Below are 22,639 nucleotides of genomic sequence, written 5' to 3'. Positions count from 1 at the left end.
TTTTGTGTTTCCAAGTGAGGTAAAAAGTTTTGAAATTGTTCTGACATATTACAAATCATGATCATATTCCAAACTGCTATCCCGGATAGTACTCCAAGGAACTGTTGTTCCACGGCAATTAATTAGACAAAGGTATACATACAGTATGTAATGATCATATTGTGTTTGTAATCTTATTAATAGTGTGATCATCATGAAGACATGTGAAGCTATTTGTTTCAATTCACGTCAGTGCATGCAGTGAAATCTCTTTCATAACACTTTATTGCAGTTGCCAAACAAAATGAAAGTTTTCAGTCAACTTACTTGAAAGTCACAATTTAGACATCACTTTAGGTATTTGATAATATAGAATCAAAAATAACTGTTTCATTCTATTGAACACTACTATTATATAGGGCTCAGCCTTTGGTGTCACGCCAGGCATTAAGATTAGAAATGTTACTTGTATTGATTCATGATTAGTAATAGTAAAGGATAAAATAGAATTAATTGTTACTAGCTATATACCTTTGTATAACTATAACCAGTTTACCCTCTGATGAAAACAGTTCAGGTACACAGTCAACCCCTGTAGGTATAGATTGTCTGTAGGCCTATGTAAAAATGTTGGATAAAAAATTGGCAATTTTAACCACAACAATCTATTGTACGTGTTTAAGGTAGTATATACCTGGAAACTGAAAGACTTAAACCTTTTCTCTAACTTTCCTCAAGGAATCGTTCAATCATTCTCTTTCAAAATCAAGAATAGGGGGTCACCGTGCAAATTTTAGTACTAGAGAAACAAATTACCCAAGATTTACCAATATTAGAAATTCGAAATGGCCACCATTGCTGTGTTAACTCTGTGGAGAAAAATTTAAAAAATTTCGAATTTCGAAAAACTAAGGCAGTGAAAAGTTTTCTTTCACCAAGAGCTTCAAAATGAACCCCCACATGTGGTATATCAGAAGAGAATTGTAAAATTTTGAGTTCGAATACCTGTCCCCGAGGTGCGTTCTACCTGAACAAGGGACGTATTGTGCCATCATTATCATTGCAATAGTAATTGCACAGCCCAACTTCTACTTGCAAGCTGAAAACTAGCGTTCCGTCTGAAAACTGGCAATTTTTGCATCTAGTTATTGACACAGAGGGCGCTTTTCTGAAACTCAATCCCAGCATTCTTTGTATGTCCTTGTTCATATGCATGACAGTTTTCTCTCTTTTCTAATTTTTAGGCATGACAGTATTTTGTATCAGTGACAAGGTGGATAATAATACTTACTCACTGGCTAATAAATTAATGGCATGTTATAAAATAATACTGAGCACATTTTGTATTTGTTTATTTACGAGCTCTCAAAAAAACATGGCAACATGCACCCACAAATTCAGTTGGGTAACTTCAGATTACTCACATGGTATATTATGAATCTGTGCATACATAGTCAGTAAGCTGCTGGCGTGACTATTAAATGAAGAAATTTGTAATATTTTCTTGTGTGTATATTATGCAAGATTGTTTAGTAATATAAATCTGAGCGTACTGTTTACCATACCGGTAATTAATTATAAGGGAGAATGAAGCAAATCAGTCAAAAAGTACTAAATTCTGTTTTATGACCGCATGATTTTTAGGTTTCTAGGCAGTTCAACACAAACAATTTAAACTTCTTTTGAAAATTTCCTTTGTCAGCAATTCCATGCTCTTTCTGCTAATTAAAACAAGCAGGATATCTCTGAAGGCTAGAATGTTGATTGAAGCATGATTGAAGCTTCCACAAATGGCTGTCTTAATTTGTCTGCTTCTAATGACAGACCTCATTAATTCTTCTGCTTTGTTTCATTGTTATACAAATGAGCTAATATTGTATACACAGATTCACACACCCTTTGATTTTGTCTTAAATTTTCAGTGTGTGCAATTTGACAGCATACATGCTTAAATTTCATAATTTTTTTAAGGATACAAAACTGAAACTTTGTTGACTATTGCCCAGTTTTAAAATATATTTCACAATTGACAATTGTGAGAGGAAGATTTTTAAAGACAAGTACCCTAGGAAAAAGGGAATGTATTTAAGCTAAATATTGCAGCGAACTTAGCCTACATGTAAGCCTACCTTTTAATGGATATACTAGTACACTCAGGCCTGATTACAAAGTGATATAAATGCACAACCTTTTACAAATTGTGTAGAGATAATTCTGATTCACTTATTTTGAATGTCAACGCAAGTGACTCTTTTGTTATTTGGTGGTTTTCAATATCTTTAAAAAACTATGCATGCATCTGTGTAGAAAATTTGTATTTATCAATGAAGCATCAATGAGTTATGTATAGTGCTCAGTACTTGTTCCTGATTAATGAGATTGTCAAAGTTGAAGTTGTCAGTTTTGACATGTTAGTCGACATCAGGTCAGAGATGGTTATGTAACTCTAAACGCTTTCCAAGGGAAGCAAGGAGAACTTCAACAGCTGTGTTCACTGTAACTTCTTGCTCAATGTCACCACCGAGGGTGGGATTGACTTCAACCATGTCAATACCAGACAGTTTCCCTAAAATCAAGCATACATTGTAATTTATCGTTATCATCGTTGTCAATTAAAATATTGCTGTGCCATATTTACATTTTATTGACTCAGAGAATTTTTCTGTTACGTCAGAATACTTGATTTATACAAAAAATCTAGTTAACATTGCAGACAGAGCAAAATTCAGTAGTATTGGGTAAATAAAGAAAATTTTCATCGTCATTCTCTTTAAAAATAATGATTTTGTTGAGCTGTGTTGAAGGGCCAGTGGTAATGCAAGATTAGTATTTTTAGTCCCTACGGACACCGTCCGGGGGGACTTATAGGTTTGGTCATGTCCGTGCGTGCGTGTGTGCGTGCGTGCGTCCTTGCGTGCGTCCGTGCGTGCGTGCGTCCGTCCGTTCACGCAGATATCTCAGAGATGCCCAGGTCAATTTCTTTCAAACTTTGCACAAGGATAGTACCCTACCCCATACAGATGCACGTCGATTTGTTTCACAATGCGATCAAATTTGGTCGTGTTAGAGGACTTTTTAGTTTTCACCTTCATAGACTCCCATGTATAAGGCAGTCTCCATAGACTCCCATGTATAAGGCAGTCCATAGACTCCCATGTATAAGGCCAAGAAAAATAAAAATTTAGTTTCTCATGGTATTCATATTGCAAACAGGATGCAGTGACACAGTTTTTAGTCCCCACGGATGAAGTCCAGGGGGCTTATAGATTGGGTCATGTCCGTCCATGAGTCCATCCGTGAGTCCATCCGTTCACGCAGATATCTCAGATATTTTGACAAAATGTCATGTGACCTTGGTGACCTTTGACCTTAAATATATATATATATATATATATATATATATATATATATATATATATATATATATATATATATATATATATATATATATATATATATATATATATATAATATATATATATATATATACCATAACTCGGTAACCACAAGTGCTACACCCTTCATATATGGTATGATGGGACAGCTTATGACACCACATATTGTACCTCATTAATTATGTGCATATCTAATTTTGAGCGAGCCAATAGAGCTAGAGGTCTGATTTTTGGTATATAGGGATAACTTAGCACTACAATTTTTTTTGACAAAATGTCATGTGACCATGGTGACCTTTTGCCTCAAATATACATAATTGTCCATAACTCAGTAAACACAAGTGCTACTACCTTCATGTATGGTATGATGGGACACTTTATGATGCCACATATTGTACATCATTAATTATGCACATATCTAATTTTGAGCGAGCCAATAGAGCTAGAGGTCTGATTTTTGGTATATAGGGATAACTTAGCACTACAATTTTTTTTGGACAAAATGTCATGTGACCATGGTGACCTTTTACCTCAAATATACTTAATTGTCCATAACTCAGTAAACACAAGTGCTACATTCTTCGTGTATGGTATGATGGGACACTCTATGACGCCACATATTGTACCTCATTAATTATGTGCATATCTAATTTTGAGCAAACCCATAGAGCTGGATGTCTGTCATACATATGCACATAGATTTGTTCTGTGATACGATCCAATAAGGCCGCCATGTGGCCATTTTATTACGATTTTTTACATGTCCTGAACTACAGCTCAGACATGTACAAGCGAATTTATTCAAAATTATTTTTATCACAGACCTAATGAAGAGGACTCTATCCTCTCTGAGGACCTGTAATCAAAGTACTACCCATTAACAAGTGGGGACTGTGTCATTAACGATGACTTGTTTTCCATATTTTGATTGAGTCAATTGCACAATCTTGTTCTCAGTTCAGTAAAGCATGTTGAAATACCTACTGTATAACTAGTCAACACAACATCATTGTGTGTTTAATGTACTGTTATTCTTAACATTTCAATCCGAGTCTGGACCAGATTCACTTGTCAACAATAACAATACAATTGTTTACATGTACAGGCTGAGTTGATAAGCTGAATACTACAGTGTATCTCAACATGTCAGTTAAATTGTAGTTTAACCCTTTGAACCCTGCTCGGACATAAATGTCCGATGACATCATAGAGTACCAGGGGGTCAGGGTGCAAAGGGTTAAAGATAGACTGCATCTCATGTACTCCAAAACTTTTACTGTACCAGTATATTCTTTCCACTTACCACTTATGGGGGATCATTTCAAAGCTTATGAAGCACATAGTTTTGTACTTGCTTCAAGTTTTGTGAAAATTGGGAATTGTATTTCCCTCATAGAGATAACACAGGGATAGAGTCCATTTTGAATTTCTAATATTGGTAAATATTTGGTCATTTGTTTCTCTTGTACTAAAATTTGTGACTTCTGAATTTGATTCTTGATCTTGAAAGAGAATGGTTGAATGTTTGCTTGAGGAAAGTTTAAGCAAAAGTTTGAGTCCTTTATTTTCGACCTTAAAAATATTGAAAAATATCAAAAGTTATTGCTATTTTTCCTTTAACTAACTAGCATTCTATATAATCATGATATTTGTTGATATCTCTTGGAAAGCAATGCTTATATTGTGATGCAAAAATTAATAACTTTTTGACCTGTTTCCTCTACTTACCCCTCCCCACTATCAAATACTTCATGCATTAATTTCCATAAGATGTAGTTGATATTTTTTCCATCAGTTTACAACAGAAATTGGTACACTTTGTATTAGGGGACAAAACAACAGTGATGCTATGGACTGGGTCACTTAACCTATGTATTTTGAGAGCTCAGACTAAACTTTAATATGCTTTCTCAATACAGTTGTACTTAAGAGATAGTAAAACGTATCTATTCAACAAAACCTCACAACCTGATGATTATCTTACATAGATCTATCATGCAAAATAACAATGTTTACTTTAAATGCTGATGCAGTAATATTCCACAAAAAGTGAAGGCTGCAAACTTAAAGTCCCAATAGTTATGAAAATCTTGCATCATTTTCATGATTTTATTTTCAAACCAAAGTTGGGTCATGTACCGGTAAATGTGCTAAACGAAGGACGAGTATAGAAGTATCACATGCTCATTGATTTGGACCATGCCTACATGTTTTAAAGAGGCACTCCCATTTGGTAACATTTTTAAAACACATTTTTTTAATGCCAACGGTCGATATTTGACGTGGCGATTGCGCGCGGATCGCGAGATATTGATAAAAACATGTCTTTAAAAAAGTAAAAGTTTGAATTCCGGTGGCCCACCTAAATTCAGCTTCCGAACATCGACCGTTCGGCACTGGGGCCATTGTCAACTACGCTATGGAGTACTAGTCTACGCTTACGCTGCTGTACGCCACAGTACCACTGGCGTCGGTGATCAGTCATGCCCCGTGGGAGAAAGATGAGTCTTACTGACTTGGAGTAAAAACGAAAAACAATATTTGCTGATTCCACCAGAATTCGCATAGGTGACTAGCACAGTTACGTGCGGTGGATACATAGCGGCCACCGCGTGGTATGCATAGATACATACTACGCGCGTGGCGAACCACACGTACTGTGTGGCAGACGACAAAATGTAGTCATCGGAGGCGGCTAATATTTAACAGGTAAAAACTGATGTTTATGTGGTATTGGTTAAAAATATAATACAACTGATTTAGAATAATGAAAACGACAAAAGCTAAGAAGAAGTTTTCAAAAACTGACCTGTGGTAAAGGCATAATGCTGTATATAAAGCCTTCGCAGTGGGAGGTAAAATTGCGTCGTTCGAACTTATTGACTCCCTAGAATATCGTCAATCAGCACAACAACAAACCTTCGGGGGATTTCACATCATAATCAGAAAAGATCGTAAAACTTCGGGATGTGAAAAATACGCTCGGGAAATGACATGTTTTGTACGATATCTCGCGATCAGCATGCAGTCGCCACGTCAAATATCGACCGTTGGCATTAAAAAAATGTGTTTTAAAAATGTTACCAAATGGGAGTGCCTCTTTAACAGGTTAGATAATAAATAGGTGCCACATTCATAAAATGGCACCCCAATGGAAAAGTACGAAAAATGCAGTATTTGCAGCATATATACACCGTGATCATCCAAGAAACAAGCTGATGATGCTATTTATGTGAATGCACATTCACACTATGGCCAACATTTTATTGTCGTGATCTTTATTTTCTCTATCACATGATTAATTTTGAAAATGGTGGGAAATCTAAAATACTGTTAAAACATTGAATTTACATGTCACTTTTGACATTTATGACTATTTTATACACTTTTCCTGTCTTAAATGGGTCTTATTCAAAGAAAACTCTTAGAAAACTGAGGATATTATGACATCAGTTTAATACACATTTTCAGTTATTGTGGCTTAAAGGGATTTCAAAAAATATTTGCATTCGAACTCATGTCCATGGAGCATTAATTATAGTGTATGAATTATGATTATTACATGTGGAGAGAAAAGTCATACTCAAGGGTCTTAATCAATACACATGATTCAAAAGAATAGTCAAGATTTTCAGTTTTTATATTTGGTTACTGGGTAGTTAAAACATAATTGCATGGCTTAGACACAACAAGGTTTCCATTGTAAAGTGTATCTCTTATCAGCTGGCACTGTAGGGCTAGTCTGAGAAATGGTCTGTTATGAGATTATGGAGAGGACTTTAAAGCCCCAATAGTTAACTGTTGACATTTACATGATTTTACTTTCAAACTTTGATAAGTCCACGTAGATAAACATACTATTGGGTATGCATACACATTACCACAAGCCTCTATTTGTGACTGAACCTTGAAATGTGAACAAAATAATTATTAAATAGGTCCTGCACCAGCCTTGAAATATTATGAAAATAACAAAACTTTATTCAACTAATCTGTTGCAAATAGGAGACAAATGTTGGTAATATTGCTTAATGGGGTTGATTTAAAAAATAACAGAGAAGACTGGAATGTTTTATGATGAGAAATTAATGTCGTAGCTTTTAGGACTTTAAACTGGTGACCAGTACTTATGATACTAAATTTCTTTTATTCTTGCTGAGTCATCAAAATCAAAATTTGAGAACATACAGAAAATCTACAGTAGACAATACACATCACTTTGACCTACAGTAGACAGTACACATCACTTTGACCTACAGTAGACAGTACACATCACTTTTGAATAATTCTTAAGACATTTTACAAGGAAAGTCATAGACTTTTCATATTAAATTTTCTGACTGATCCATCAAAAGTACAAAAAATTAATACAAAAGATTACACACCTGTGCGCCATACCTCCTCCACAATGTACATGCCTTCTCTACTTGTTAGACCACCATATGCTAGAAAATGAAAGAAGATGGTTAACTATGGAAACAGCATTTCTCAAGAACTTATAGTATGTTTTCATATAAATTAAATCTTATATGGTACAAAACTTTTTTTTGGCAATAGCATTGACAAATTATGAGAGAAAACTCAGACACTGTTCACTTTCACATTGATATGAATAAAACCACATCAATATTGAAAGCATCTGATATACTAGCATAGCTACAAGTAATACATGAAGACAAAGATTATTTTATGGTTATACATAGCATGATTTTGCAACAATAAATTCTCGATTGTGATATTATTTTACATCTGTGTGTTTACATGTATACTTTTATTAAATTAAACAAAGACAAACTTGCACAGTATAAATTGTGGTTTGCATGTTTAGATGAGTCCATGTTTCTTTTCTTAAAACATCCAACATTTTTGTTCTGTTAGTGTGATATTGTGTACCTCTCGTTCCAGTACTGTAGGCTACTGTAGGATCCAGGGAGTCAATGTCAAAACTGATGTGATAATATTTGTCATTGCTGTAAGACAAATAAGATAGCATTGGATGATAGTTAGGGTACTATTACAACTATATGTAATATAATGGTATAGATTTATAGTATATGATGCATTGATCCAGGTCAGTGACCTCAGTCAGACCTCAATGTAGCATTTTGTCAATTATGGACTCCTCTCACACTTCCTCTCTATCTTGTAAGAAGACAGTTGAAAGTATCACTGACAATAGTTTGGTACATGTCCCTTAGTGTTTTTGTGGAGTACTTCTCGCTTTTACTGTCTCTGCCTGGGTTGACGAGATACAACTGTGCAAACTGAGTTAGGTATATAGTGTAGGGACATTGTCTTTCCATGACATGACAAAATAAAACTATGCAAGCTGAGTTAGGCATATAGTGTGGGGACATTATCTTTCCATGACTTGACCAGTTATAACTATGCAAGCTGAGTTAGGCATATAGTTAGGTATATAGTGTAGTCTTTCCATGACTTGACCAGATATAACTATGCAAGCTGAGTTAGGCATATAGTGTGGGGACATTATCTTTCCATGACTTGACCAGATATAACTATGCAAGCTGAGTTAGGCATATAGTGTGGGGACATTATCTTTCCATGACTTGACCAGATGTAACTATACAAGCTGAGTTAGGCATATAGTTAGGTATATAGTGTAGTCTTTCCATTACTTGACCAGATATAACTGTGAAAGCTGAGTTATGCATATAGTGTAGGGACATTGTCTTTCCATGACTTGACAAAATAAAAGTGTGTAAGCTGAGTTAGGCATATAATGTGGGGACATTGTCTTTCCATGACTTGACCGGATATAACTATGCAAGCTGAGTTAGGCATATAGTGTGGGGACATCGTCTTTCCATGACTTGACCAGATATAACTATGCAAGCTGAGTTAGGCATATAGTGGGGACACTATCTTTCCATGACTTGACAAAATAAAACTGCAAGCTGAGTTAGTCATATAGTATGGGGACATTGTCTTTCCATGACTAGACAAAACCAGATATGAACTGAATATGCTCACGTGTTTTACAACAGGTTCATTAATAGTAGTACGCTTCACGGAACAATAAGCTATATGCTATCACTAAATGAAGATTGAAGGTTTTTTTCAACATCGCACAGTACACTCAGGTTTTAATCATTAATTACAAAACTTTATTTAATATGCAAATGAGCTGTTAATTAACTTGACACTGCTCAATGCTTCATGGGACAATTAGATATCCATCAGATCAACATTTGTAGCACGTTTTATTTAATTTAATGCAGTAATTTTAGAGTAATGTCACTAATTACAAAGTTCATTAAATATGCAAATAATCCCTATATTAACTTGACACTGTTCAATGATTCATAGCACAATTAAATATTTATCAAATCAATATCTGTAGCACGTTTCACAAAATTTGGTGCCCTAATTTCAGAGTTATATACCTAATTACAAAGTTTATTAAATATGCAAATGAACCCTTCATTAACTTTACACTACTAAATGCTTTACAACACAGTTAGATATCTGTCAGATCAGTATATGCAGCAGTTTTCATCACATTTGATGCAGTTATTTCGGAGTTATATGACTACTTATAAAACTTCATGAAATATGCAAATGAGCTGATTATTAACTTGACACTGTTCAGTCCTTCTCAGTACAATTGGATATTTATCAGATCAACATCTGTAGCAAGTTTCATCAAATTTAACGCTGTAATTTTGGAGTAATATCACTAATTACAAAGTTCATTAAATATGCAAATAAACCCTTAATTAACTTCACACAAGTAAATGCGCTACACCATAATTAGATATCTGTCGGATCAGTATCTGCAGCAGATTTCATTAAATTTGGTGCAGTTATTTTGGAGTTGTATCACTAATTACAAAACTTCATAAAATATGCAAATGACCTATTTGTTAACTTTACACTGCCAAATGCTTCTCAGTACAATTAGATATTTATCAAAACAATATCTGTACCCAATTTTACTGACTTGGGTGCCGTAATTTCAGAGTTATATACCTAATTACAAAGTTCATTAAATATGCAAATGAATCCTTAATTAATTTCACACTACTGAATACTTTACACTACAGTTAAATATCAGTAGCAGATTTCATCACATTTGGTGAAGTTATATCGAAGTTATATGACTAATTACAAACTTCATAAAATATGCAAGTGACCTATTTATTAACTTGACACTGTCCAATGCTTCTAAGTATAATTAGCTATATATCAGATCAATATCACTCATAACCCACGTGGGCTGGAGGGCGGAAGAGACAGCAAGATATTTCATGCAACTATCGCTTGTAGAAACCCCTAATTCCAATGTAAACGCCTATCGAAAAATGGATGAACTCACTGGATTCACTAGGGCGTTTGAAAGAGATGATATACTCTAAAATTATGACACACATATAGCAGGATAGGGGATGGGTGAACGATTATAAGACTTTGCTGAAAGTTACTCACAGGTTAAACACCCGACTCGTGCATTAGTTATGCAGATATTGGCGAATGGAGAATTTTACTATAGGTAAGCGGATGAGTAGGAGGCGGTAAACCGCCGACTACGAGTTCGCTTACCGTGTTATACCACGAATTTGCCGAGTTTTTGAGCCTTGTTTGCACGCCGAAATAACACCATTTTTATCTCCATTTTTCAAAAGCTCCAACAGCAGGAGAGGGACACCCCCCTCCTGACCTCCCCCCGCAAAAATACTCCCCAAGTGCCACCAAATAACACCATTTTAATCTCTATTTTTCAAAAGCTCCAACGGCAGGAGGGGGACACCCCCTCCTGACCACCCCCCGCAAAAATACTCCCCAAGTGCCACCAAATAACACCATTTTAATCTCTATTTTTCAAAAGCTCCAACGACAGGAGGGGGACACTCCCTCCTGACCTCCCCCAGCAAAAATACTCCCCAAGTGCCACCAAATAACACCTATTTTTCAAAAGCTCCAACAGCAGGAGAGGGACACCCCCCTCCTGACCTCCCCCCCGCAAAAATACTCCCCAAGTGCCACCAAATAACACCATTTTAATCTCTATTTTTCAAAAGCTCCAACGGCAGGAGGGGGACACCCCCTCCTGACCTCCCCCCGCAAAAATACTCCCCAAGTGCCACCAAATAACACCTATTTTTCAAAACTCCAACAGCAGCAGGGGGACACCCCTCTCCTGACCTCCCCCCCCCCCGTGACCGCTTGCGTGGCCGCTTGTGGTGCTTGGCACCACATCTTTGCCCTCTTTATCTTCAGACAGCAACGAACTAAAAAAAAAATTACAAATCTGAAAATTTACTCTGAAAAAAAAAATTTGCACAGCTAATCTCAATTGGAAAAACAAAAATTCAGAAATTTACAATAGTAAAAAAAAAATTTTCACAATTTCATTGTGACCACCCCCCCTCCCAAGGTCTAATGGTCCATCCCTAAAGGGTAGGTGTACTTATAGGGAGAGCTGTGAACGAGGTCAGTGCCCGAAACTACACATTCTACTATGAGGATGTCCACTTCGAGTGGGACCGGGATTTGGTAATGGCAAGGGGAACATGTGCGTTGTCTCTGTATGGATTTCTGACTTTGGGAGAGGTATGAGGGACTAACTTTTCTGATGATACATTTCTACGTTTGTGACAAGAGGGGAAATTCAACCTCAGATTGGTCTCCCGGAATATGAATGTTCCAACACGCAACCACAACTCGTCCAATCACGCCATAGAACACAATACAAGTTGTATTATTTGCAAATGAAAAAAAAAAAAAAAAAGAGAGAAAGACCTTATTTTATTATCTTGAACTTGAAAGAACAAGGAATGTGCGTACAAGTGCGTAATAATTTACCACACATTTAATCCGAATTCAGCAAGCACACTAGATTTTCTTTTTTGGACATGACCGGGACATATGCCCAAGCTCGTGACATGTAAAACACTTTATTTCATCTCGAGTCTTTTTTTTTTTTTTCTTTTTTTCTTTTTTTGCGGGCATAAGGTGCATATCGGACGTCAGCAAATTTTTTGTATGTGGGGTTTGTGTGTCACATAAATTTCGATACTTTAGCTGCTATTTCTTCTTCTTCCTTGTTGCCTAGGAGTAGAACCAATAGGCGTCCCGCCTCTTCTCCGAAGTCGTTAGCCTCGAATTGCGCCAAGACTGCGCGAAACCTGGGAAGTTTGGGGTGGCCTGCGACGGTTGCTCTGTCCACTAACGTTCGGAGGGCGCTGATTAGCTGTAGTCTCGTGGTAAGAACCGGTGTATGAGCCAACTCCATTACTTTAGCGAGAGCGTTTTCAACGGATGCCGACTCGGCCATGTCCTGCAGTTTTTTTATCTGCTTCTTCAGAGCCGCAATCTCGTCCACCTGTGGATACGGTCCAAACAAAGATAGTCACATATAAACTCTTCCCTTTGTTACTCGCATACCACCAGAATGTAAAACATACAGGTATACATCTTACCATTGTATCTCAAATTATGCATACGCTCACAGTGAACCTTTAACGGGTTGACTGCCTGGCTAGGGGACCCGGGCCGTAAATCTAAGACAGAAGCACTTTCTTTTTTTTCTTTTTTTTTCTTTTTTTGTCTCGAGATCTCTTTTTTTGATAGTAATAGTTTTTTTTTTTTTTTTTTTTTTTTTGGTTTTTTTTGGTTTTTTTTTTAATTTTAATTTGTAAATCTACTACAAAATTGTTTATTTTTTTTATTTTTTTTTTTTTTTTAGGCCCCACAGTAACCTTTGGGCGGAACCCAAGCCGAACCCTTGTAATTCCTGGCGCCCTCGCAGCAACCCTTCAGCGGATTAACTGCCCGGCCATCTGTGAATAATAGCACCCTCGCAGTAACCCTCGGCGGATTGACTGCCCGGCACTCTGTAAAACATGGCACCCTCGCAGTAACCCTCAGCGGATTGACTGCCCGGCACTCTGTAAAACATGGCACCCTCGCAGTAACCCTCGGCGGATTGACTGCCCGGCACTCTGTAAAACATGGCACCCTCGCAGTAATCCTCAGTGGATTGACTGCCCGGCACCCAGTAAATCATAGCACCCTCGCAGTAATCCTCAGTGGATTGACTGCCCGGCACGCTGTAAATCATGGCACCCTCGCAGTAATCCTCAGCGGATTGACTACCCGGCACTCTGTGAATCATGGCACCCTCGCAGTAATCCTCAGTGGATTGACTGCCCGGCACGCTGTAAATCATGGCACCCTCGCAATAACCCTTCAGCGGATTGACTGCCCGGCACGCTGTAAATCATGGCACCCTCGCAATAACCCTCAGCGGATTGACTACCCGGCACTCTGTGAATCATGGCACTCTTGCAGTAATCCTCGGCGGATTGACTGCCTGGCCTTATTATTTTAAAACAAAACTAAACAACAAAAACAGATACTGGTAACAGACTATCGTATAGCGCTACAGTGGACTTGCTGTGACCATGACACGGCCACGGCACTAGGTACCACCAGGTGCGCGTAACAAGCATGCAAATTCAGAATGTAAGCAAGCCGAGCTGACAGATTTGTGCCGTCGCTGGTGTACTGGACAGGTGGAGACCTGCACTGTAATAGTAAGTAGCGAAATCCACGCGGCGAAGTTAGATAAATCTAATTCTTAAAAACAAACACCACCTGCCAACTACCACTAACGGGACCATATCAGGTGCACGATACGCCAGAATGCCTATATTTTTTTTTTATTTTATTATTTGTTTATTTCGGACAACATTAGTCCATATAAATTACACAAGGAAATACAGATACTGTGATACAAAAAAAATGGTGTTGGATATACTATCCATATATAAATTCATTCACTATCCATGAAAGATCGACTTTCTCCACAGGTTACGCAAGTCAGAACGTAAAATAGTACATCATTGACCATTCTTACAATTGTATTTTCACTGTAAGATATTCTTTTCATCAGACTATACATTTGCTTTCGTAAAAGAGCATCAAAACTATCAATCCTATTAGAAACAAACATAGAGCTTGCACTACTGCGTCTCTCATAGCCAAGAAAAATGCGAGCTGCATTATTGTAACCAACTTTCACTTTTTTCAAGACACCAGCAGTATAATTAACCCACAGATTACCACCATATAATTGGTAACAATATGCTTTGAAAAGGTTACACTTTACATTCAATGAACATAATGAAAATTTTCTCAAAAGCATATTTGCAGATACATATAATGCTCTCTTTTGACGCTCAATGTCTTCATTATCACTAAACTGGTCCGTCATCAAATACCCAAGATGCTTTTTCTTTGCTACAAATGTAATTTTCATACCATTAAGATAAACAGATGGATTATATACAATCTGAGTGCGTTTTGAAATGACACACATGCATTGTGTTTTCTTCGTATTAAAAGTAATGTCATGCAGGTCGCCATAGTGGCTACATATGTCAACCAGTTTTTGAGTTCCCTTGACAGAAGGGCTGATCAATAAGATATCATCAGCGATACATTAAGTGATTTATGAAAACACCACCCATGTTACATCCCACTTTTGACTTAACTAGTCTTGTACTCAGATGATCAACATAGACATTGAAAAGCTTCGGAGATAAAACTCCTCCCTGCTTAACACCATTGACTACTGTAAAACTGTCAGATAGGCAATTGGCCCAACGAATGAAAATATTCTGAGTTCTGTACCAGACAAGGAGAAACCTTACGAAAAGAATTGGTACATTTCTAGAGATCAGCTTTTTAAAGAGTGTCCAGTGATTAACTCGATCGAATGCTTTAGAAGCATCCATAAACGTAATAATAACATTGCTACCTCGTTTCCTATAATAGCTAATTATTTCTTTCAAAACAAATACACACATGTCAGTAGAATGAGAGGGCTTAAAACCAAATTGGTAGTCTGATGAATCAAGATAGCAATCAATCTTGCCCAAAATAACAAATTCCATGACTTTCGAAGCAATTGTTGACAGTGCAATTGGCCGATAATTGTTTTTGTCAGTAATGTTACTATTTCTGTCTTTAATAATTGGGACTAAAATAGTAGCAGAGAATCTATGAGGACACAAACCATGCAAAAGCATGGCAGTAAAACACATACTCAAAAGTATATACACCTTTTTGCTGGCAAAAATAAAATGCTCAGGCGAGAGGAAATCAGGCCCTGCCGATTTCCCTAATTGTAAATTACTAATAGCATTTTTAACATCAGTGGGAGATATATGAATAGTATCATCCATTTTGCACCCATCAATACTATCAAGAACAAATGATTTTTCTCTTGTTGAATGAACCACATTAAAAAGATCACTGAAGTGTTTACTCCACATTTCAGCAATATTGGCATCGCCACTACAACCATGAATAGTACTAGGCCGGAGTGGAGATTTTGCATTTATTTTCTGAACGGAATGCCAAAATTTATTATAATTCCCTGTATTCAGATTTTTCGCAGTTGCATCAGCTTTGACTTGCTCAACATTACGCCTACAGATTCTCAAGGCATATTTAAAACGCGCATGCGTCAAGCGTTTGAAGTCAAATAACGGACCATGCCTGGGTTTGCCACTTTCACGCCATAATTTAAAAGCGTCTCTTGCAATAGAATGAATTTCTTTGAGATGGTCATTCCATCCAGGAACCATATACTTGGTACTGTTACAGTGACTAGAAGATATCTCCATACCAGCAGAATAAAGACAATCTATAATATTATCATAAAAATTGGATATGCTCTGAGCATGATCAGTATTACTACAATGCACAATTAGCACAGCAAAGAGCATCAGTTGGAATAAATACATCAGATAAAAGTTTATCAGAAATGTCAAAATATCTATTACGTTGATTACAGTTCACCTTTGACCAGTTTATGTCTCTTCTATCACTATATCCATTGGTAGGTTCGCATGAAGGTAGTATGCTAGTTATACAAACTATACTCAGAGGAAAATGGTCAGAAAGTATATAGTCATATAAAACAGACATGGATTTAATACATTGATGAGCGCTATAAGTTGTGATACAGTGATCCAACCAAGACGTAGTGCCATGAACGTCGCTAACATAGGTAAATGAGCTTTCATTGAGAAGGATCTCATCCGAAATACGATAACTGTATTCATTGCAAAAATTGTGTAAGGATGAACCAAAAATGGAATTTGCATCTGCATTCCAATCTCCGATTACCATGTAGCTAAAACAGTCACTAGATTGGACAATGGAATGTATTTTACCTAAATAGGCCATAAAATCATCATGATTTTCACTGCTACAGGCTGGCATATAAACACACAGAATTAACATCTTACGATTAGTAATATCAAGCTCAATTCCTAATATTCTGTTGTCTTGAAATGAGCGGACTTTGATAGCATGACTGATGGATTTACGCCACAAAAATGCTAGACCACCATATGGTCTACCAATTAATATTTTTTCACTTGTATCAATTGGTGACTCACCATAGTAATCAAAGTCTGGATGAATCTCTGAGAGCAGAGAAATGTTGTCGTTGGTCAACCAGTGCTCTTGAAGCAAACAAATGTCGTGGGTTTCACACAGTTCCCTCACTGCATTTATCGAGTTTTTCACAGAACGGCAGTTATATGACGAGATGCGGAGATTCATAGCTGTTTGCGTGGCTGGTAAAACTTTCGGATTAATACCCCTTCTGGCCAAGAGTTAGGATTTTGTAGTGTCTTCAAATTCATGGCATTGACAGTCACACAAAAGGAAGCATAAGATCTATGTTTTGTTTTAAGTTGTACACAGCTAACAACATTGATGTGTAACATCTCACCAATATACGAAATGATATGATCGGGTTTCGTGTCTGGCTGAAGTCTGGTAACAAATAATGACGATTTAGGATTGGCAACTGACAGAATACTCGTGTCCTTTTTATTACCAAGCATAAAGTTGCGACGACCTGCCCTCCAGATTTTGTTACCAGTTTGTTGATGACTGTGGTTGGTGATGGAGCTGAAGCGAGACTCTCACCCAATTTACACGTAGATAGATCAGACCCTTTATAGTGGTGGCCGAGGCCTGTTACAACCGATAACGTAGTAACTAACCGATAACGTATCAAACCCGATAACGTAGTAAAATTTACCGATAACGTAGTAAATCAACCGATAACGTAGTAACGAACCGATAACGTAGTAATTTTTTCTAACCGATAACGTAGTAAAAATTTACCGATAACGTAGTAATTTCTCCTAACCGATAACGTATCAACAAATTTACCGATAACGTATCAATGAACAATAACGGATTAAACCAACTGACAATATAGAGTAGTCAACCAATACCACATCAAAACGACCAATAACGTATCAATTAGTTGATAATATCCGATTAACGAATCATGTGGAGCAATAGATCGATCGATAGATAGATAGATAGATAGATAGATAGATAGATAGATAGATAGATAGATAGATAGATAGATAGATAGATAGGTCGATCAATGTATCGATAGATAAATCGATCACTTAATCGATAGATCGATCGATCTATCTATCGATGTTTGATAGATGGTCGGTCGATCGATCGATCAATCGATCGATAGATAAATTGATGGGCAGATCGATCGATAGAATGAAGGATCTATCAATTCGATAGAAAGATCAATTAATCGATAGATCGATCGATTCGATAAATTGGTCAATATATAGATGGATAGATAGATCTATAGATTGATTTGTCATCACATTGTCTCGTACTCAATTTTCTTTTCTTCTATTTATTTTTTCCGTTCAGCGTAAATTGTTATAAATATATTTGTTTCTCATCCTAGACATATTGCAAAACTGATGCGGTGACGCGCTTTTTTCCTTCTCATTTCTTTTACTCTTCAACCAACAAGAATGCGCGAAAAACATGAAAACGACATAGGAATGCACGCAGAGATAAATGCACAGTAGTGTTGTTTAGTATTTTTGTATAGCAACAGTTCTGCGGTTTGACTTTTAGTGCAGCAATGCACAGTTTTGTCAGCTTAATATAACAGTGACATATGTGTACCGTTCTGAATGGAATGTAAGTGTCAGTTATTTTGTTTACAGTTCTGTTTTATACATATTCCTCATGAGCAGAAAAAAGGTTGACGTCACGGTGGCGGGTCTCAATTGACACGCGCGAGGATGAGAAACAAACTTTTTATTTTTCTTGGCCTAAGCGTTTTTTTTTCTATCAGCACTGTACTATGTATGACTACTCAATAATTTTGAGATGTCTTTGTACTAAGATGTGAATCGACGTGAATCACAACAGAAATGATAAAAAGGAAAGAAAAAGCAATACGTTGTCTACAAAATCTGTTGACTCGGCTTGCTTACAGGAGTAATTTGCAAAATTAATAAATTGTGATTATAAGGAATTCAATTGAGCAATGAGACCAGATTTACCTGTAATTCAGTCCCAGAATGAGAGTTACATGAGTGTGTACCGGTGCTTTACTGTCTGTTCTGTTTTGTGTCTATGTTTATAACTAGTGTATTACGAATTTTTACCTAGTTTTATCATATTACAGATGGGTATGATTACGATTATTTTGTAAAGGCTTATTGTCATTTTGATATACTGACGTTGTAAGTAACGAAATTTTATAATCGGTCATATTGAAACTTTTTTCCAAGTCCTCCAAACTTAGAAAGTGTGTCGATAAAGACACTCTCATATGTGTTGTATCTTTAATTCATTCTGCAGGAATACTTATAAATTGGTTCACATTTCCAAAATTGATGAAATTCGATTCGTGATGTCTCAGTAATCTCACGAAAACAGTATACTTCAATTTGATACGTTATCGGTAAATTTATGATACGTTATTCGGTTAGGAAAAATTACTACGTTATCGGTAAATTTTTACTACGTTATCGGTTAGAAAAAATTACTACGTTATCGGTTCGTTACTACGTTATCGGTTGATTTACTACGTTATCGGTAAATTTTTACTACGTTATCGGGTTTGATACGTTATCGGTTAGTTACTACGTTATCGGTTGTAACAAGGCCTAACAGACATGTGAGAATTATGCACTATCACAACTGGTAAGAAACAAATCAATGACGAGAATTATACATGGTCTAAACGCCCTACACAGAGTCCTTAGGCCTGGCTGAACAAATAAATTCAATGGGTGAGACCCGACGTACCTGCGAGCTTTTATTTTCAGCAGGTGGTGTTCCCTGTGCATCATTGGTGGCTGTAGCTGGCTGCCGTTGCTCCCCCGTAGTGCTCGGGCCTGGAAGAATATCCCGGGGTTGGCGACTTGCTTGGTTGGTAAACGCTGCAACAAACGTTTGACCAGCCGTGGCGGGTGTCCTAGCGGGTGCCGTAGCCGGTGCCGGTTGAGACGAAGCCATGGTGTCGGGTGCTGTTGTCTTTACCGTGTTGCAATGAGGGAGATAGTCCGTATGGTATGTTTCCTATATATACCCCCTTAATTTACATATAGCGTAGTAATATCGCTGCGTGATGCGGCTTTGAATAATAAAACTGTGCAAGCTGAGTTAGGCATATAGTGTGGGGATATTGTCTTTCCATGACTAGACAAAATAAAGCTTCAAGCTGAGTTAGGCATATAGTGTGGGGACATTATCTTTCCATGACTTGACCAGATATAACTATGCAAGCTGAGTTAAGCATATAGTGTAGGGACATTGTCTTTCTATGACTTGACCAGATATAACTATGCAAGCTGAGTTAGGCATATAGTGTAGGGACATTATCTTTCCATGACTTGACCAGATATAACTGTGCAAGCTGAGTTAGGCATACAGTGTAGGGACATTATCTTTCCATGACTTGACCAGATATAACTGTGCAAGCTGAGTTAGGCATATAGTGTAGGGACATTATCTTTCCATGGCTTGACCAGATATAACTGTGCAAGCTGAGTTAGGCATATAGTGTGGGGACATTATCTTTCCATGACTTGACCAGATATAACTGTGCAAGCTGAGTTGTGCATATAGTGTAGGGACATTATCTTTCCATGACTTGACAAAATAAAACTATGCAAGCTGAGTTATGCATACAGTGTAGGGCCATTGTCTTTCCATGACTTGACCAGATATAACTATGCAAGCTGAGTTAGGCATATAGTGTGGGGACATTATCTTTCCATGACTTGACCAGATATAACTATGCAAGCTGAGTTAGGCATACAGTGTAGGGACATTGTCTTTCCATGACTTGACCAGATATAACTATGCAAGCTGAGTTAGGTATACAGTGTAGGGACATTGTCTTTCCATGACTTGACCAGATATAACTATGCAAGCTGAGTTAGGCATACAGTGTAGAGACATTGTCTTTCCATGACTTGACCAGATATAACTTTGCAAGCTGAGTTAGGCATATAGTGTAGGGACATTGTCTTTCCATGACTTGACCAGATATAACTATGCAAGCTGAGTTAGGCATATAGTGTAGGGACATCGTCTTTCCAAGACTTGATGAGATAAAATTAAATACCGGGTAATTCAAATGCTGAATTGTAGGTTACAGTACCAAGGTAATATTTACTTTGGATTTATAGCCTGCATGGCCTCTGCTAAAACATCCTTCAAGCCTTTATCATCAACATCTTGTGCTGATAAGCATTTTATTCCCAAGTCTTCTATTGTCTTCCTGAAAATACAAAACAAAAGAAAGTTATATTGAATAATCATATTCAAATCAAAGGGGAATTGTTTAATGCCAAAGCAGTTTACCTGTCGACAATTGTAACACTTGATAACAAACATAGATCAAACGTTCAACATTTTTGGATATCACATTTTTAAAATGCCCATAGTTTTCCAGCCATTTGTGTTAACAGATATATGATCTTTTATGGTTTTTTGTCACTACAGTTTTAACAGAAGAAATTGTAGAATTTTTAATTTTCATTACATTTCCCCAGAATCAATGTCTCTTGCTCCGATGTATGCCACGTCTTTAGCATAGATACATGGTGACAGCCAATCAAAGCCAGGAACATCCTTGACAGACTCTTCCAATTCATGGATCACGAATGATAATGGCATTCCATGCATGTTGCCGGAAGGTGATGTTTCAGGTGTGTTTATATCAGTGTGGGCATCTACCCACAGTACACAGGTATTAGGCTGTGCCTTCAAGTGACCGTGAACTGTGCCAATGGCGACAGAGTGGTCCCCACCAAGGCTGATACAGAGTCTTCCATCTTGGATGACTTGACTGACAGCATCTGAAATCTTTTGCAAGGCGACAAAATCAAATACAATGGAATCAGTAAATTTATCTGTATATTCTTCACAATCGTGAAATTGCATCGACCTGAAATAGTGAAACATTTTAAAATGTAATTTTATTCCAATGAGAAAGAAAAATATAATTGCAGAAAAAGTCAACCACTTTGAAACAGAAGATTTTTTTATATAATTCAAAATCAAAATGTTTTTTCTCTCATATGTTCATATATCTTAAGGTAGAACGCTCATCAGGGACAGAAATTCAGACTTTCAAATTTTATTAATTCTCTTCTGTCCTACCACTTGTGGGGGCTCATTTTAAAGCTGTCGATGATAAAACAAGTTTTCACCATCTTAGTTTTTCGAAATCATAAGTTTTCCTCATAGAGCTAACACATGGATGGGGGCCATTTTGAATTTCAAATATTGGGAAATCTTAGGTAATTATTCTCTCTAGTACCAAAGTTTGCACGGCAACCCCTGATTTTTATTCTTGATTTGGTAAGAGAATGGTTGAAAGTTTCATTGAGGAAAGTTTGAGCAAAAGTTGAAGTCTTTCACTTTCGAGGCACATATTACCTAAATGAGGATATCCTGAGGAACTTGCAAACAAAATTTAAGAACAATTTGAGATGTGATTTCTGATTAATTTGACTAAAAATTAAGTAATTTCGACAAAGTTACCAAAGGTACAAAATTTGTACTTTTGATACCCAGAAACAAATAACATACATAAAAATAATGTGTCTAGGTTTTGTTTTCTAATTTCCATTACATTTTTCACAAGAATGCATTTGCATGAAAATCATCTTCATCCCTTTAAATCAAATCGAAATATAGCATGAAGATTATACAACAAACATAAATTCCCAACACATTCAGTTTTGCTGCATGTTTTGTGACATATGCTAGATACAAATTAAGATACCTGCACTGATCATGTCATAATTTTGGAGTTTTGTTTTAAAAAAAATACAAATCATGAATTTGTTAATCTGTGGTCATAGAAGATAGATTATGCTACGTAAAAAAGGTGTATACAGTACTCATGCCTCATTATATAT

The 22,639-nt window shown here is 36.8% G+C and overlaps 3 protein-coding genes across 3 annotated transcripts in view; 1 reads left to right on the top strand and 2 right to left on the bottom strand.

The window, feature by feature from the left end:
• The window catches only part of LOC139117739 (thrombospondin type-1 domain-containing protein 7A-like), a 229,674-nt gene that overhangs the window by 44,560 nt on the left and 162,475 nt on the right, over nt 1-22,639 (top strand). The window lies entirely within an intron of this gene.
• On the bottom strand, nt 1,310-21,688 carry LOC139117743 (arginase, hepatic-like). Its single transcript, XM_070680992.1, has 5 exons — nt 21,256-21,688; nt 20,887-20,991; nt 8,268-8,344; nt 7,760-7,819; nt 1,310-2,545 (listed from the first exon to the last, which is right to left on the bottom strand). Exons 1-5 carry the CDS (start codon nt 21,675-21,677, stop codon nt 2,406-2,408), a joined length of 804 nt encoding a protein of 267 aa, XP_070537093.1. The 5' UTR covers nt 21,678-21,688; the 3' UTR covers nt 1,310-2,405.
• LOC139117742 (uncharacterized) lies at nt 8,734-19,868 on the bottom strand. Its single transcript, XM_070680991.1, has 2 exons — nt 19,512-19,868; nt 8,734-12,720 (listed from the first exon to the last, which is right to left on the bottom strand). The coding sequence occupies exons 1-2, from the start codon at nt 19,719-19,721 to the stop codon at nt 12,397-12,399; spliced, it is 534 nt and encodes a 177-aa protein (XP_070537092.1). The 5' UTR covers nt 19,722-19,868; the 3' UTR covers nt 8,734-12,396.

This window comes from Ptychodera flava, chromosome 18 (assembly GCF_041260155.1).
Source record: "Ptychodera flava strain L36383 chromosome 18, AS_Pfla_20210202, whole genome shotgun sequence".
Taxonomy (NCBI): Eukaryota; Metazoa; Hemichordata; class Enteropneusta; family Ptychoderidae; genus Ptychodera; species Ptychodera flava.
The sequence above is the reverse complement of the archived record's forward strand: the minus strand, read 5'-3'. Positions and strand labels throughout refer to the sequence as shown.

Bases quoted from the DNA above. Each gene is read 5' to 3' on its own strand.
- LOC139117742 (XM_070680991.1), bottom strand. From the start codon at position 19,721: ATGGCTTCGTCTCAACCGGCACCGGCTACGGCACCCGCTAGGACACCC. The intron at 12,721-19,511 runs GTACGTCGGGTC...CCGTATCCACAG, and splicing joins CTGAAAATAAAAGCTCGCAG to GTGGACGAGATTGCGGCTCT.
- LOC139117743 (XM_070680992.1), bottom strand. From the start codon at position 21,677: ATGTTTCACTATTTCAGGTCGATGCAATTTCACGATTGTGAAGAATAT. The intron at 20,992-21,255 runs GTAATGAAAATT...TTGTATTTTCAG, and splicing joins GACATTGATTCTGGGGAAAT to GAAGACAATAGAAGACTTGG. The intron at 8,345-20,886 runs GTAAATATTACC...TTTGTCTTACAG, and splicing joins ATGCAGGCTATAAATCCAAA to CAATGACAAATATTATCACA.